Raw genomic sequence first — 16,377 nt, 5'->3', positions numbered from 1 at the left:
GGTGAGGGATTTGGGATGCTGTAAGGGGGCAGCCGGCATGGGACGTTCGCTAGGAAGCGTGTGAGCAAAGGTAAAGGAACAGAGCGAGGAAAAGCAAGAAGCAAGGGAAGCTCTCAAAGCGACCAGAGCTTATTTGAGTGAGCCTTAGAGGGAGGAAAAGCTGGGATCAAGGTGCCCACCACTGAGGTCATATATCCCGACAACATGATTAAATATCAAAGCACAGATCCTTCTACGGGGGCCCAACGATGATGCCTGGTGGAAACAAAACTGGTGAGAGGAAATGCTGCTGCTTCCATATTTGCCTTGTATACTTACTTAGTCTTCCTCCTTGTAGAAAGTATGGAGGTGTATTTAGGTCAAGGTACATTCAATTTTCTCCAGATTTATTCAGTTCATTTCTTTTGGGATCCCATTGATCCTATAGCCCTTAATTTTCTGATGTTAATGTTTTTCTTTTGATTTTCATACTTCCAGCAATTGAATAATTTTTATGTGCTAGTAAAACTACAAAGAACTACAATGAAAAGGTCCTTTTTTCTAAGCTACTATGTGCAGCAGATACTTTCCTTAATTAATAAATGAATCTTAATTTATTTAACAATGAATTTAAATCATATTTTAATTACTGGACAGTGGGCTATTCAGGATATAGGATAAACGTTATTTTGCTAAATGAAATTCCAAAACATGTCACTTTGCTCCGGAGGAACTGGTATCATGTAATTTTTTCCCTAAATATGAAGCCCCTAAAGTAACAAAATATGCATACACAAACATATGTACATATCATTCAAAAGAAGCAAAGTAGTGAGCTTAAAGAAATTAAGGGGGGAAGGAGGTATTTTAAGTTCACTTTAAAAGATAAACAGCAAACATGAAAATTGAATTTCAGCCTTGCAGGATGAAAAGCAATATAGTCAGGAGCAAACAACCCCCTTTTGTTTAACACTTCCAGCTCGATCCTAAAAAGAACTTCTGTATCACTGCAAATTAATAGTAGCTGAGAGAACTCATAAAGGAGTTATTTCATTCTTCTTGTGGACAGAGAGCCTGAAAGCTGGCATGAATCAGGGAGATGGCAGAACGTATCTGTACAGCTACCGAGATTTGGGGTCCGAAAGGAAGAAATGTCTCCCAACCCCGTGGTTACCGGGGACGGCAGTAAACTCCTCTGCAGTGAAGATACAGGCACCATGCAACCTGCTACTGCTCAACTAAATGACAAAAGAGCAAAGCCAGATCAAACAGGACAATGCTACATAATTCACCTGCTGGAATGTAGATGCCATGTAAGAAGCAAATTGCAAGAAAGGATGGCTCTGGAAATCGTCAGAATAAAAGCCTAAAGATCAGAGCTTGCTTGCTGGTTTGGTCTCTGTAGTAAGAGAAGCAATGACAAGTATAATGCGCACAGTATCTATAGTAACTGCTTTGTTGTGCTCTCAGGGAAACGGTATTGGTAACACAGATTTTGTCACTGCACCATTCACTGCTTTTTTTTCTTATTCCATATAAAATAAATTTTGGAGAAATGAACAAAAAAAACCTAAAAAAAATTAATAATCTTTAAAATACAGTACATATGTCTGATTATTTTTCGTTAGCCACTAAAGATTTCTTCATATGAGTGAAAGAATTTATTTTAAAGGCCGCATCTAGCACAGATCAAAGAACGCCTGTTTGCTGCTGCACTGAGCTATCTGCTGTGCAGCCGGAAAAGCAGGTGGCTCATTTAGTGCAATTACAGCAGTTTGATTCTCTCCCATTTTTAACTGATTGGCAATGGCCACTTCATTGTGTTTAAATAATTGGCTCACTGTGTTTACATTTTCTTTCGCGTGCCGCTCCGTTGCACGGAGCTAGCAGCTTCGTTCTCTGTGAGTGCCCCAGAGCTCCTGCCCAGTGGAAGCACGAGCCAATGAGCCTTTCCAAATTGGCACCCCCATAGCCTAGAAGGACTACTTGGGCAACGCATCCTTTGCTTTCTCAACTGTGGTGCCTACCATGATCAGTTGTCCAGCAGATACTCTGCTTAGGATGCCTTGCTAGGCAGGACAGGCAGGAAAGCGGGACAAATTAATGTGCTATCCCTTGATTTTAACTGCATGTTTTTGTTTGCATTAAATAAAATGCTTCATCTCTTGTATAAACAAGATCTTTTCACTACAAAACCCATCTTATAAATAGGTATTACTTCATGTCCTTTAACAGTGTATGTGAAGAACACAGTGCTAAATGCAAAAAGATTGCCACCCTCAGAGAACGAAGATTTTGGATGGTTCGCTGAGTGCTAGATCTTTCCACTTCAGGCCAGTCATTTATTGGGAATGGTATTCAGCTACAATGCACAGAGGCAGCACAAAAAGCTTTCTGCCTTTGAGAGACTGAGCTTGTTTGTAAAGGAAGCACACAAACCATCTCTCTGGAGAGCAGCTGAACACACCCTCACATGCAATAACTAAATTCAGTGATGGATGGGAACAGCGATGTGTCATCTTTATATACTAGAAATGCACAGAAAAATAAAAGGGAAAAGTATTAAGTGTAGGTACTGCAATTCTCTCATGCTGTTACACAAGCTGTCAGAGGATGGAGGGGTAAGGAAAGGTACTTAGGACTGTGTGAAAGCCATGAAAACTCCAGTACTGAATTAGAGGTTAAAGGGAAGAGTCCTTTCTTACTTCCCCAGGATGCATAATTCATTTTGATAGACACACAAAATCATCATCAGTTTTTATTGCCATCATGATAACACCAGGTCAATAGTCACAGCAATGTTCAGATGTGAGTTAACATGTGAGGGAAAATGAATTAGTGACAGATCATTCTTTCCTTTTAACAGTAGGACATTTTGCACTGCCTGGTTTGAGCAATCTCCAGCTTTTACAGGTCAAAATATTAAATATCGCATAAATGACTTGCTTTAGAGCCATTTAAAAAAACTCAATAGTACACATGGCCCAATCCCATTTCCACCTGAGCACAGGGGGAACAGGAGAAGCATGCAGTTTTAGCATCATACACCAATAAACTCTTCTTTTACCAAGAAACGCACTGCAGGCTGAGCCGCCAATACCCTTGACATTCAATGTGCATGGCATCAAGTTACACTAAGATCATACGGAAGAGATGTTTTGATGTGACTTTGGTTTTATTTATTTTATTTCAGTAAACTTTTTAAGGGCTAGAGAGTATAATTAATTCTTACCTCTTGAAGGAGCCCATGGTTAGTAACTTGTTCATCACAGCCCCTTCAACCTCACCAAAAAAGTAGCCAGTCTGCAAGGAAAGAATGCAAGAAATTACCAGAAGTGCGGAGAAATGGCAAAACAACACTGGATGCAATTTAAACTGGCGTATTTTCGGATCTGACAAGAGTGGCTTTGACAGTTACATAGATAGGTTTTCAGGACTACTGCTATATAAAAACTGAAGAGGACTTCTCAGTCATAGCAAGTTATGGAGATTACATTACTACCACTGAGCAGATGTGAGAGCTTATACAATAGATTGAGGTACATTATATAACATCTAATATCAGACATAAAAGCCATCCAAACCTAAATCTCGTAAAGGAAACACACTAATCTGATCACAAACCCTTGTGATTAAAATGTTACTCAAAAAAGATATAAACAGGTTTTGAAAGGATTTCATAAACAGTCATAAAAAAGCATTGTTTATAATTCCTGCATGACCTGTTTAAGGAGCTGGAATAGTATATTTCATCAATCCTATAAATTTTAACTCCATTCAGAGTCATTTCATACTTAAAACCACTCAGCCTGATGAATTACCCATTTTGTCCTTGTTCAGTAAATGTGGACTAATAAAAATAAATCTCTGTTGAGAAAACAAACATTCATGTTATGAGTTTGGTATGTAATGTTGAAGAGACTCCATTATCTGCAGTCATTCATATGACATTCAAAAATATTGCATGTACAGCGTTTTTTCTAGTTTGGGAAGACATTTTTTATTCTAGGGCCTCAACTCCCAGAAGGATTGGGCATGTTCTCTGCATTGTTTAAAGGGAGAAATCCCGCAATTTATGGGGGGAAAGGGCACCACGCTCTCAGACTGCACGGATTCCATAGGCTTGGTATGAACTAAACCCCAATTCCATTACGAGGAACTTAGCTGACCTCAAGTATGCACCTGGGACTTCGCAGGCAGCGAAGCTGCTGCTCTAGCCAGAAAAAGGCATTCCTCCATCTCAAGAGCAAGTATTCTCTTTTTTACTCAGGGGAAACTTGGAACATTCTCCAAAACATGCGGGTGTGTAAAGTTTCCTAGAAGCAAGAGGAACATTTGTAGTTTATATGACTAAAAATACTAACTTCAATAGCCCTAACTGACTGATGAAGAAAGATTATCCTAACTATGGGATAAGCAGTCAGTTAATGTCAAAAAGCCCAAACCATAAAAGACTAGTATAACTTTAGATAGTAATAAACCTGATTTATCAAGTTGTGCTTCAGTCTTATAAGGATATTTCAGTGACAGTTCTCTCCACAGAAGCTCCATTTGTAAATACTAGTTCTCTCCAAAACCATTAGTACTCAAATTGTTATTAGTTTTCTTACTACATCAGGATTTAGTTATAATTCAGATGAAGAATTACATTGCCCATTTTCAGGAAAAAAATTCCTAGAATGGTTCAGGTCATTTTTGGCATTTCCACAGAAATGCAGTCCAGAAACCACCCTAGACAGGTGAGTAATGAATAATGTTTCATCCTGCTTCCCCACCCCTTCCTCTGTTCTGAATAAATATACAGTGTAATACATACATACATGACTCTGTGTGTGTATATATACACACACATATATATATGTATGCCTACATATATGTATGTACATAAGTATATACACACACACATATATAAATGAACACATAATTATAAAAATATTAGTATAATGTTTTATAAGCATAATTACAGAGTTAACTTTAATGACCATCTGAGGCTTAGAGACCTCATAATTAATTGCTGAGTTCAGCAGCAGTTAAGGAGATAAATGTTTTTAAGGAGCTACCAGTGCTGGACATGGCAGAACCAGGAAACAGGATCTAACTGTCTCATTCTGGGAAATGCCAGGGAGGTTTTCTCACTAAATATGTGCTTTGGGAAGCACTGACATACAACCCGGAGTCTGCAGATCTCGCCAGTGGGGCTACTGTAAAACAGACATCGCCTGTTCCTTGTCCATCCACCAGCATTGGGTGATTCTCAGCTGTTTTCCCCTTAGCCCAGAAATCAGATACAAGCACGGCTTTTTTTCTGGACTCACGTGCGCTCGATGCTGTACGAGCCCATGGGCAGGAATAGACATTGCTCCAAATAACTCAAAATCTACGTCATGACACATTTCTAGGCTAGTTCTGGTCCAACAGTTGTCCATACTATGTTCTTCACAGGAATATGTAATGGCTAGTATCAGGTAACCTACCAAAAGAAAAATTTCTTCCTAATCCTGTTTATTACCTAAATCCAACTACCAATTAGCAAATCAGTTACCCAGTCAGAATTAACTAATTGTGAAAATTAGTTAAAAAAAGGGGGAGAGGGGGTGACCAGACAAAATGTTTAAAAAGGATCAAAATTATTTTACAATGAGAGTTATTTCCAGGTCATTGCTCACCTATGTAGAAAATACAGGTTTGTTATAGAAAAAAACAAAAAAACAAAAAAAACAAACAAAACCACAGCTGTTTCTAACATAGTGCAGTTAATGTTTAAGCAATGTTACATTTTCAGTTCATATTATTTTATGGGTACATCCTAGAATTACATTCACAGCGTGCCTGATGTTCTGCAGGGACGGAAGCAATAAATTTAATAAAGTAAAACAAAATAATCAGTTTCAGTCCTCAGTTATGAAAATAAAAAGACTTAAATTGTGAAGAAAGATTACTGTATGACACGGTGCAGCATTTGTTTAGCAGTTAACGTTCTGGTACGGCATTGGAAGCATAACAGTTTCAGAAAAATTGTACTTGCCTTGTTTATTGCTTGCTAATAGACTTTTTAAAGTCTTGACAAAAATGTAATATTTGCAGCAAAGGAGAATGGGAGCATGAGGAAAGGTTATCCAGATATTTTTCAGCTATGCAAATCTGAAAAATATCTGTATTTTACCTTCAGAAGTATCAGATTTCAAGTTGCATTAATTCAGGCTTTTAATTTAAGTGAAATGCTCAGTGTGGCTTATTTTTTGACATTCGCTTAGTTTTTTACTTCCTCTCTGATCACTCGTTTAAGTCACCCAGAGCTCTTTTTGATAGTTATGTTTCTCAGTAACCAACCCAGTCATAACAAATTTAATCCACCTAAGGCTTAAGCAGGAGTATGGATATTCCTGTTCATAACCCCACAACACAGAAGTTCAACTTCAGTCAATTCTGGCACAACTGGGGCACAATCTCAACAGTTCGCAGGGAAAAGCTAATGAGGATGGTGGCGGTTTCTTCATAAGGTTTGTGGGGTTGAGCAATTATACGTTCACGTTTCACTCGTTTGTCTATGTTGTCAAAGCAAATTCACGTTTTGAATGACCTCCACTTTAATCGCAAACCCTACTGTAGTGCTGAGTGCTTAGTTTTAACCTCTCCATGACTGTAATCCTTTGCAGAAAAAGAAACTCATCAGCAAACAGTTCTGTCAAATGTCATTATTACAAGTCTGAATGTAAGAGCTCTCTGTCCCCGGCCGCCGCCTCCTCTCTCCCAACCTTTCCATGTGGTAAAAAGGCCACCGGGAATTTTTCTTCTTGGGGTAAAGATTTCTTAAGGAAGACAGACACTTCTGCAGCAAAAAAGCCCTTCAAACAGAACATTTACGAGTTCCAGAGCTGACCCTGCCCACAGGGAGAAAGAAACTGAGCTGCTCTGAGACACAGCTTAAATTCCTCGTTGAAAGAATATTTTGAATCTTATGTTACTAATTCCTTAACATTTTAAGACAACAGCCCATTTAAAAAACAAGTAACTTTATATAAATGTGTTACATGACACAGTTAAATAAAAATCTTTCACTTACCTGTCTATAGTCTTCAGACACTAAAATAAATCCATTGTTATCTATCAGGTAACAATTGATTGCCTGAAAAATAATAAAAATATAATTTCAATTTTTAGTCTTAAGATGCAACAATTTCATTACATCTAGGTTACTTCAATCCCAAGTGCCTTCTAAATGGATAAACTTTTAGCCTTCAAGTTCTTTTAATGGCTCGCATAACTTCTAAGTGAATGTACTCTCAAATGACATGTTATTTCATTTAATGTTTATGCATTTAATACATGCAAAACAAAACAAATATGTGTATAGAAAAAGAGGATATAAGATAACCATAAACAAGTATAAAAAGAACCAGGTCAGTGTTTTTATAATCCATTCTTAAAAGTATTTCCTTATAACAAAGTTTGGAAAGGTAGAGACCCTTGTTGCTCCTGATGGCTTATTCTGTGTTTGGAGAAAAGCATCAGTACAATGTCATTACACTAATGATGTATTAATGAAAACACAGTGTCAGCCTGGAGGACCAACAGGGGACCAGGAAATATTTTTTAATTTGTTCATAGGGGGAGGGGACCAGAAACTTCTGTAAAAGAGGCCCCATAGGTCTCCTAAAGCTTTTCAAATTGTGTTTTTAATTGGGAACTGGCTTCAGAGGTAGGACTGTTAGCTTTTCATAGGTCAGACTTATAAATTGTATAAAACAAGGCAAACCCAAATCAGTGCTTCCCTCCATACATGCATGCACTATTTAAACCTCAAGTGAATTACTTGCTACAGGCAGAGTTTTAATTACAGCACTTCAGAGTTTGAACATAAGGTTCAACTCAGACCTTGATATTACGCAGTTTCTCTTCATTATTGCTAAATACCTACCTCAGTCTTGAATCTCTAATGCATTTCTATCATTGGTCTAAATCAGCAAATATTTTACGTTTCTTAAATTTTCTGTGACATTAGTGAAAAAAATTCTGGGCTTTCAGCATAGCAATTCTCATGGTTTTGCTTTTAATTTAAAACCATTCTTGGCACAAATGAACTGAACAGAGACAGGAAGATATTGTTTTCTACTGTATTCTGCATGTCCAGTAAAATATCTCTGCAGTTTTAGAGAGGAAAGCAGTTCCATTGCAGTAGTAACTGGGCAGGACGTTGTGAAAATGCAGCCTGATTGCTCAGGCGACGTTTAGATGTGTCTGATTCCCATTCTGGCCACCTATTAGTGCTGCGCTGTGTGACCAAAGAGGGAGTTGAGGAAATGCTGGCTTGAAGTTTAGCTTTTTTAAAAAAAACAAAGAAACCCAAACCAGGCAGAAGTTTGGAATGGATATTATTCCCCGATGGAAACGCAGAAAATTCATTCTCATATGGGAACCTAAGCTACAGACACTCCCAGTGGCAGAAAACCTGTTGAAAAGGTAGTTCAAACAGCTCATTATTTCCAACCTTTGATCTTCTTGAAAGTCAGAAACTGGCAAATGCAACCTGAAAAGCTGAAGATGCTGTCTAAAGCTCGAGCAGAGCTAGCACATTCAGAAGAGGCAGAGATCTGACCCGGGTGGTGTGTGAGGGGTGGCATTTCAGGAGGACGCTGTAGCATCAGGATGCTGCTCTCCTGAAGTCCACCATAAACCTCCCACTGTCTTTAATAGGAGAGGAGCTAAGTCAACAAGGAGCTCCATGGAAACTCTCCTCCTCAACTGTTTCTTTGCTATTAATTAACAGGTAAGTGTGGTACAACTTAGGGGATGCATATTCGCAATCTTCATGCATGAGAAGTCAACCAAACAACAGTGCTTTAGAAACAGTATTTCTCCACAGCTTGTAACAAATAAGAGCAGTTATGCCGGACAAGAGAGAGACTAGGCTTCATTTCATAGCTTATGGACTACATGCAGTTGGGAAGACTGCCAGGGTTCAATAATTAGTAGTCGTGTTTCAAATCTCTAAGCCATAGTTATTTGTTAGCATTGTTCAAAATTTAAATAGATATTAATGGTTTGACATTACTATTGGAGAGGGGTATAAAGCAATGAGTGGGATCTATAGCTTGCTGGAGGTGTGTGAAGATAACAGGATTCGTATTTCAACTCATTTTAGAAACATTAACACAAGGAAAATGTTCATTCAGGACTACATTTATCCACCTACTTGCCAGTAAGATAAATAACTTTCTTTATGCAGCACTACATTAAAGAAACATTTTGTAAATGAAATTTAGCATTGACAAGGGACAGCAGGGTGCATTTACTTGTTCAATACCTTAGCATGAATATTTCAAATATGAGATTAATTCATGGCATAATAGCATTTGCATAGGGTAGAGCAGTGTGAAAGAGGTTTAACTCCCAATGATTCACAGGTGTCGGAGGTGAACTAAGCGCTGCAGGTTTGCCCAAAGGTTCAAGTCCAGTGAACTTGAGATATCAAGGGGAACACTCCATAGGTGGAGAGTCCCTGAGATTGTAAAATAGAGTAGGCATGAAGTCCAGAATAAACAGAGCAAGAATGTTGACTGAGGCCTCAGAACACATTTGGATTACAGTAACTTTGATCAAGTTCAAGTCCTCTACGTATTTTTCGGAACTCTGGTATATAAGAGCAGTAATGGAATATAATAGGAATTAAAAAACCAAAAATGAAAAAGAAAACAGAAAATTAAACTGTGAAAAATCAGGAAAACGAGAAGAAATGAGCAAACACAAAGCTGTCCAAAAAGAGAAAAAATGAGATTTGCAAGGAATTTTAAGTCTGCCATACCACTGCATTTTGGAATTAATTAATTCTCTGCATGACTACTGTGCTATTCCATTTTCATTATTTTCATTTCCTAATACCTGTAAATTTGTACAGTAACCATTCAGCAGATATCTTCTTGCCATTGAAAAAAGATAGCTTTGAAAGTTAATAGATTCAGCATGAGGATCTGTGACATCTGATAGAATCCTATCAAAATACAGCATGTTTTGTCATTAAAAACAAAATTTTTAGATGTTCTAAATCATCAAGGTTCACACTACTGCTAAATTTCTCCTATGCATATGTGGCTCCTGTTAGTGTCAAGTGAAAATAGCTGAAAAGCCTTTAAACAGTTTGTGTTTTGTTTGCATATGCATGTAATACCAACAAAACTTCTGCCTGAACATTTAGGAAAACACATGCCTATTCTTATTAACTATCAATGTGATTAAAAAAAAAAAAAAAAGGATCATGTTTCTGGCTGCTGCCTTGTGGAAACTTTAACAGTGTCTACTCCCTTCTTAGTGAGGACAGACTAAAAGCATTTTTGCAGTAACAGTAATATGCCTATAATTCCTGTTTTGATGAAGCAGATGAAGCCCTTGCAGCAGAAGCATGCTTAATGCAAGAAATTAGGTACCACTGTTACTCCGCCACAAATGCTGTTGCAAGCGAAGGAATTAATCCCTGCTCAATCTTTATTCCCTAATGCATGGTGGTTTATGCTAAATGATGCCGAGATTGTACACAGCACTCCAACTTTACTCAGGCTACCTGTGGTTATACTTCGCAAGCTGGTTGGCTGTGAGTGGAAACCCACTGATGAGAAAATTTCAAGGTGCTGGAAACAATTCAAGGTAAAGTTTGCACATTAAGTCTACAGTAAGCTGGCACAAATCTAAGAGTGAGGAAAGGCCAGGAAACATATGAAATTTACACTTCTACAGACCTCGATTTTCAACAGATGCTGGCATGCTCTTAGGAGGACGGGGCAATAAACATTGTGAGCTCAACTTAAAATTCATTGAAATGCAAATGACAGCGTGGAATTAGACCTAAACAAATGAGCTTGAAGCCCTAGCAGGAACTCATAATACATGCATGGAATCTCCTTTATTTTTTAAATGCTTTAGATTTGGAAAATGAAAGCTCACTGAACGGTTAAAAATGATACAAGCTTTAAATGGAAGAATCTTTATATCTGGAAATGCAAAAGATTCGTTGGTTCAAAAGGTCCATTTCATTGCCAAAGATGGCATAATCATTGGACTTTCATGTTTTGGCTTTCTACAAATACCCTTTTCTTCTTTTTATTGCTATCTCTATCCTCCATCTGTTGGATCCCAAGGTCCTGGTAAATGAATTATAGCTTGCTGTATGATTTGCTAATTTGCTATACTGAAGAAATTAATGGTGCTCCATTCTTCTAACTGCTCGTGTTTTAAGTTCTGTCTTTGTCCCCAGGATGGTTTTTGTGGTCTAATCTCATATGGAATAGTCACATATTATAAAAACCTCTATCACTGCACCTATATACTGGATGCATATTTCAATAAAGCATATACGCTTCGATGTCACAATAGATGGGGATACGAAATAGAAGCCTTGAGGTAGTATTGCTACGATCGATGATGTACCTTTTAAACTTTTTATAAATTAATTAAGAGAAAAGTAATCCAAAAATTAAAATAACATTGTTTGCTTTAAAGAACTAAATACCTAACATAATAATGGCAAATATTAGAAAACACTCCTCAAACACATTCATGATCTTTTCTGGTTAACTACCACAATTCTTTGTATTTTTGAATTACATATCCTCAGGAAAGCCTCAACACAGCTTAATTGGCCCTGCACAAAATATCACAGAATAAACTATTATTGTCCAAGTCTGCTGTCCTGAATAACCCTGGATGAACTTAGTGCTACACAACACACAGCAGACTCCAAATGAATTACTGTTGAACAAGCAGAGATACAGCCAGCGCCGCAGTGCAAGGGGTGGCCGGCGCGACATTTCCTTGGCAAACGCATGAATACAGGGCACGCCGCACCTTCTCCATGAGAAGTGGGAGTCTATTTCAAATGCTGGGGACAGTCAAAACCAGACTGCAAGGCAGGACTGGAAGGAAGATATGACAAGACAGCAAAGAAGGAAAATGAAGACTTATGGCATACCACAAATCTGTGTTGGCTGCGACTGTAAAAAGCAGTGACAGAAACTTGTGAGAATTTGAAGATGATCTGAGGAAACGGCTTCAGAGAGCAAGCCGAGAAGCAGTTGTCCGACCAGTGCCGGCGAAGGGGGCGGGGGGCAGCCGCTGCCTCGCTCGCCTCGCTGCGAGCACCCTGTCTCTTACGCTGTGTTGGAAAGCACGTAACCGGCAGCAAAACCACGTTTGGGCTGACTGCTGCTGCCGGGTGACGCGGGCTTTTCAGGGAGGTGCAGGGAGCAGCTTCCCTGGGAACGACTGAGCACTTGTGAAAAACTGAGTAAAACTGTATAAAAAATTGTTATCCCGCTTTAAAAAAAGATTGCAAAATACTGCATTAGCATTAACTACAGAGGGAAACAACCTCTAGCTCCTACTATATATTTCCTATAATGTATGTTTGGTACTAGTCATTCTGGCCACTGTATGAAAAGGGGATCTCCCGTCCACCTGATTCTCTACTACGGTTTTCAAGCCTTATTAAAATCACTGCTTTCCAGGCTGGTGTCCTTGAATCACGTGAATATGGCCTACAATTTTTGTTTCCAGATGTATGAATTTACATTTGATCATACTTAAATGCATATAGTTTATTCAAGCAGTTTATCAGGTGATCCACATCTGCTTGCACTATTCCCTCAGTTTGGAGGAGACAGATGTTGTCAGTAATTGCTTTACGTTTTCTTCCACATCACTGATAAAAACTATATGCAATACAACATCTCAAACCCAACTCTGTCCGACTTTTCTAGAATCTTGTAGCATCTTTCTAGACTCATGCCTAATGCCTCCCTGGTTATCCTTGAATGTGCTATGTTGGCCACTTTTTAATCCATCTGATTTGTGATACATTGATTGCTTAACCAAAATATCATGTGGTATAAAGTCGAATACTTTGTAAAAAACTATGCATAGAATATTCAAATTACTGTTTTTCTCTACCAAATTAATCACATCATGAAAAGCTATCAAGCTACTTCCAGAAGCTCAGCAAGCCACACCGACTCAGGTTACTTCTTTTTTCGTCCTTAACTGTTATTGGGGAATTAATTCTACACAATTGCAGGCCCAAACTCACCTTTAATTCTAGTGTGAACATAAGAGATTAGCGTCTAAGACGAACAATAAACAAGTAAAATTGCCTTAGAATACCTTCACACCATTTCCAAAACTTGATTCATAAAGCACATTATTATAATGCTTATTTGAGATAATGCTGCTGTTCTCATAATTAAATAAATGTTGGTAATCAGTCATAAAAACATGCCTCGCTATATAAACTGCATAATACTTAGAAGGTGACTCCAAATTACATCAGGATTAATTTAGTCTCAACATCTCATTGTACACTATAATCTACTTTAGGTTCTACCGCAGTGGAGGTATAAATGAAAAAAAATAATCTGTTACATACTTACATCATCATCACAACTTATAGAACATCTGCCATCAAGAGATGCACACTGGAGGGGACACCAAAAATCAATAAGGTATTTTCATTTCTAGTGTAATGATTACAAAAAATGGCATTTTAAAACAAAGATGAACACAGTCGTACAGAAGTTGGTATCGATTACGTTTTAATCAAAGACAGCAATTGCTCTAAGAACGGCAACAGTAGGAAAGCAATAAATCTGCTCCCTAAGCCCATTCTGCTACTGTTCGCAGACAAAGGGTGCATTCACACTGCATCAGTTTCAATTGCTTTAAACACCATCCTCTCCCTCACGTGTCAGAAGCTTGGAGATCTTCCACAGGCACAAATACAAGATTTTCCAATAGGGGTGGGGTATGACCAGCATTTTAGCAGTGCTTATTCTCCAAATAGTGCAGTCCCAGATAATTCTCAAAATAGGGATGAAATCTCCTAATCTTTAGAAATGATACTATTCTGTTCCATAAGTAAAAATTCTATAAATTTTATAAAAAATATATTTTAGATACAGTTTGTTAGAGACTATAAATGCCAAGCATGATTCAGTAACCTGGTTCAGCTCATCAGTCAAACTGATACTTCAGTCACTGAGTGTTAGAAGATAGATCCTAAGGCAGAAAGCATGATTCTGCTATCACTGAAAACGCCACAGAATTTGGTCAGCAGTTTCCCCTTTTTCTTAGGGAGAAAGTTCACGTGTCAGGCCAACGCACTAACTTCTTTCTTTACATTAGTTTTGAGTTTTAAAGGGGACAAAGTTTCCCCTAATTCTTCTCAAACTGTTCTAGACTGAGCAAAGCCACCCGCTCTAGGCTGTTCCTGTTTTCTCCCAGTTGCAACTGGCAGTGCAGGCAGCCTGTGCACGTGGTGCCCAATCCCACAGCAATGGCAGGGGCCGGAGCAAACAGCCACGGTCATCCCCTTAAAGAAATGCCTTGGAAGCAACTGAGCAAAAATGGTGTCCTTTGAAATTACCTATTATAAGAACTTTAAGTAAAGTCATTTTTGTATTAAAAATATTGCATCTCATCATTATCAAAAAGTGTTGATCAGCGTAATAAAAGCACCAGCATTAAGGAAACATGTTTTTATATTTTTCATGTCATTACTTTGGGGATATAGAAAGTTAAATGGACCTATAGTAATTTTTCAGGGTTTTAGTGTACATTGGCGGTCTAAAATTAACAATCTTTCTCTTTGCTTCCACAAATGCCGGATCTACCCCCTGTTTTTGACCAAGGAATACTCTTTTTGTAATAATGAACTGAAAGGCAAATAAGAAGAGCTTGCCATTATACACGTATAATAGCTTGTTTGATTACAATAGTTTTGTTTGTTACAAAAAATTGCAGATCATTATCATCTGCACAGTTAGAAAGTTGTTGTGGATTCAATGGCAAATTAAACAGGAAACTAAAATATACCTGTCTGCTTGCAGTCCAAAATTTCCTTTGGAAAAATTCAAGCTTCATCTGGATACCTACAGCTGGGAATATATAAATGGAAACAGTGTGTTAAAATTTTAACAATGTGTTAAAATTCCTTTAAAATGATTATTTAAAACTATTCAGAAGGAAAAATGATGATAATACCTATAATAAAAAGGCAATAGTAATTAAATTGAAGAGACCACACAGTCACATTTTAAGTCATTTACAGTTTAAAACATGAACATATTGCTAACATAACATGTGATAACAAGGCAAACATTATTCAAATTACATGCATCTCCACACTTAACATAAAAACCCAAAACCTAAACATATTTTTATGCATGTCTAGCTCAAATTTGTATTTTACTGGAAGCAATGTAACAGCTGTAGGAACATGCACTACATGTTTTGTGCAGAAAACTACTGTTGGTTACCATTTCAAATAATCATTTGTCATTGGGCCATTTGATCCATGAATTATGAGTAGAATACAAGAAGTCTATTTCAAACATAAGCACCTGTTAAAAATTTTTGAAATTAAGAGCATTACATGCAATTATGTCAAATGAAATTATCAGTTAAACATTACTAGTTCTGTTTTTTTAATTTCCAGAAAAGATTGATAATGACAATAACTTGCATTTTTTTTTTAAAAAAAAGGAAAAGATTCATCAAGATATTACCGGTTTAAACAATGTATTTCCCATAGCTTCGGGTGGGAGTTTGCTTTTCCTTGTATCAGTAAACCTTTCTTCTTGCCTAGTCTAGGGTTTATATCAGACCTAGGATTAGCATTATACTGCTGTTCAATAGGACATGGCTGTCTGCACTGCACTGTATTGCTGTTCAGCAGGAACCCCATGGCTCACATAAGCTCCTAAAGCAGATGATTCTTCTGATTACGCATGGCCAGACTAAGAGAATGACAATGTCTTCACCTCTTTGCGCCGGAAAGGTCTGGATTAGCTTCATTAAGAAAATAACATGATGAAAAATAAGTCACTAAGAGAGGGACGGAGCTGCTGCTCTCACTGCTGTTGCTGCCTCCCTGCACAGGACCTGCAATACTCTCGCCCACTCCAAGAGCCCTCCTTGTGCCAGGCTTTTCGGCTGAGGTTCTTCAGTGCTGGCCCTGTACCAAGCGATACTCTGGCTGTTCAGCACAACGTATCAACAGGTTCCAGCTGAGTACCCTGCAACCCTTTTATATAGCTTAGAGCATATATAATGGCTAGGGTAGAAAGAATGAACTGGGCCGTAATAACTAATCTATAGCCTTAGTATAATGTTCCCTGCTAGATCTTCCTAAAAGCTACAGTTTTTAAAGCTTTGCAAGACTGAAACCCTAACTTCTAGAAAATTCACTACAATAACCCTTTGTTTAAAACAAGCAATGACTTAAAAAAAAAAATCAGTTGTTTTGGAAATTTGGAGGAAATTTCATTCATTTATTTCATTCCTCTAGGGTCCACAGCAGGCATCATTTTAAATCATATTTACATTTTTTGTGATATCTTAGACTACCGGTACTGGTTT

General features: G+C 37.8%; 1 protein-coding gene across 2 annotated transcripts in view; it reads right to left on the bottom strand.

Annotated features, from left to right (window-relative positions):
- The window catches only part of CACNA2D3 (calcium voltage-gated channel auxiliary subunit alpha2delta 3), a 478,082-nt gene that overhangs the window by 35,659 nt on the left and 426,046 nt on the right, over positions 1-16,377 (bottom strand). For both annotated transcript variants that reach the window (XM_026096289.2, XM_064518911.1), the window contains 4 exons: positions 14,833-14,894; positions 13,392-13,436; positions 7,043-7,105; positions 3,212-3,282 (listed from right to left, as the gene is read on the bottom strand). In XM_026096289.2, the coding sequence (XP_025952074.1) occupies positions 3,212-3,282; positions 7,043-7,105; positions 13,392-13,436; positions 14,833-14,894 (241 nt within the window). The remainder of the gene's footprint in view (positions 1-3,211; positions 3,283-7,042; positions 7,106-13,391; positions 13,437-14,832; positions 14,895-16,377) is intronic.

The sequence above is a fragment of the Dromaius novaehollandiae genome, chromosome 12, assembly GCF_036370855.1.
Source record: "Dromaius novaehollandiae isolate bDroNov1 chromosome 12, bDroNov1.hap1, whole genome shotgun sequence".
NCBI lineage: Eukaryota > Metazoa > Chordata > Aves > Casuariiformes > Dromaiidae > Dromaius > Dromaius novaehollandiae.
This window is presented reverse-complemented; position numbering and strand designations above follow the sequence as displayed.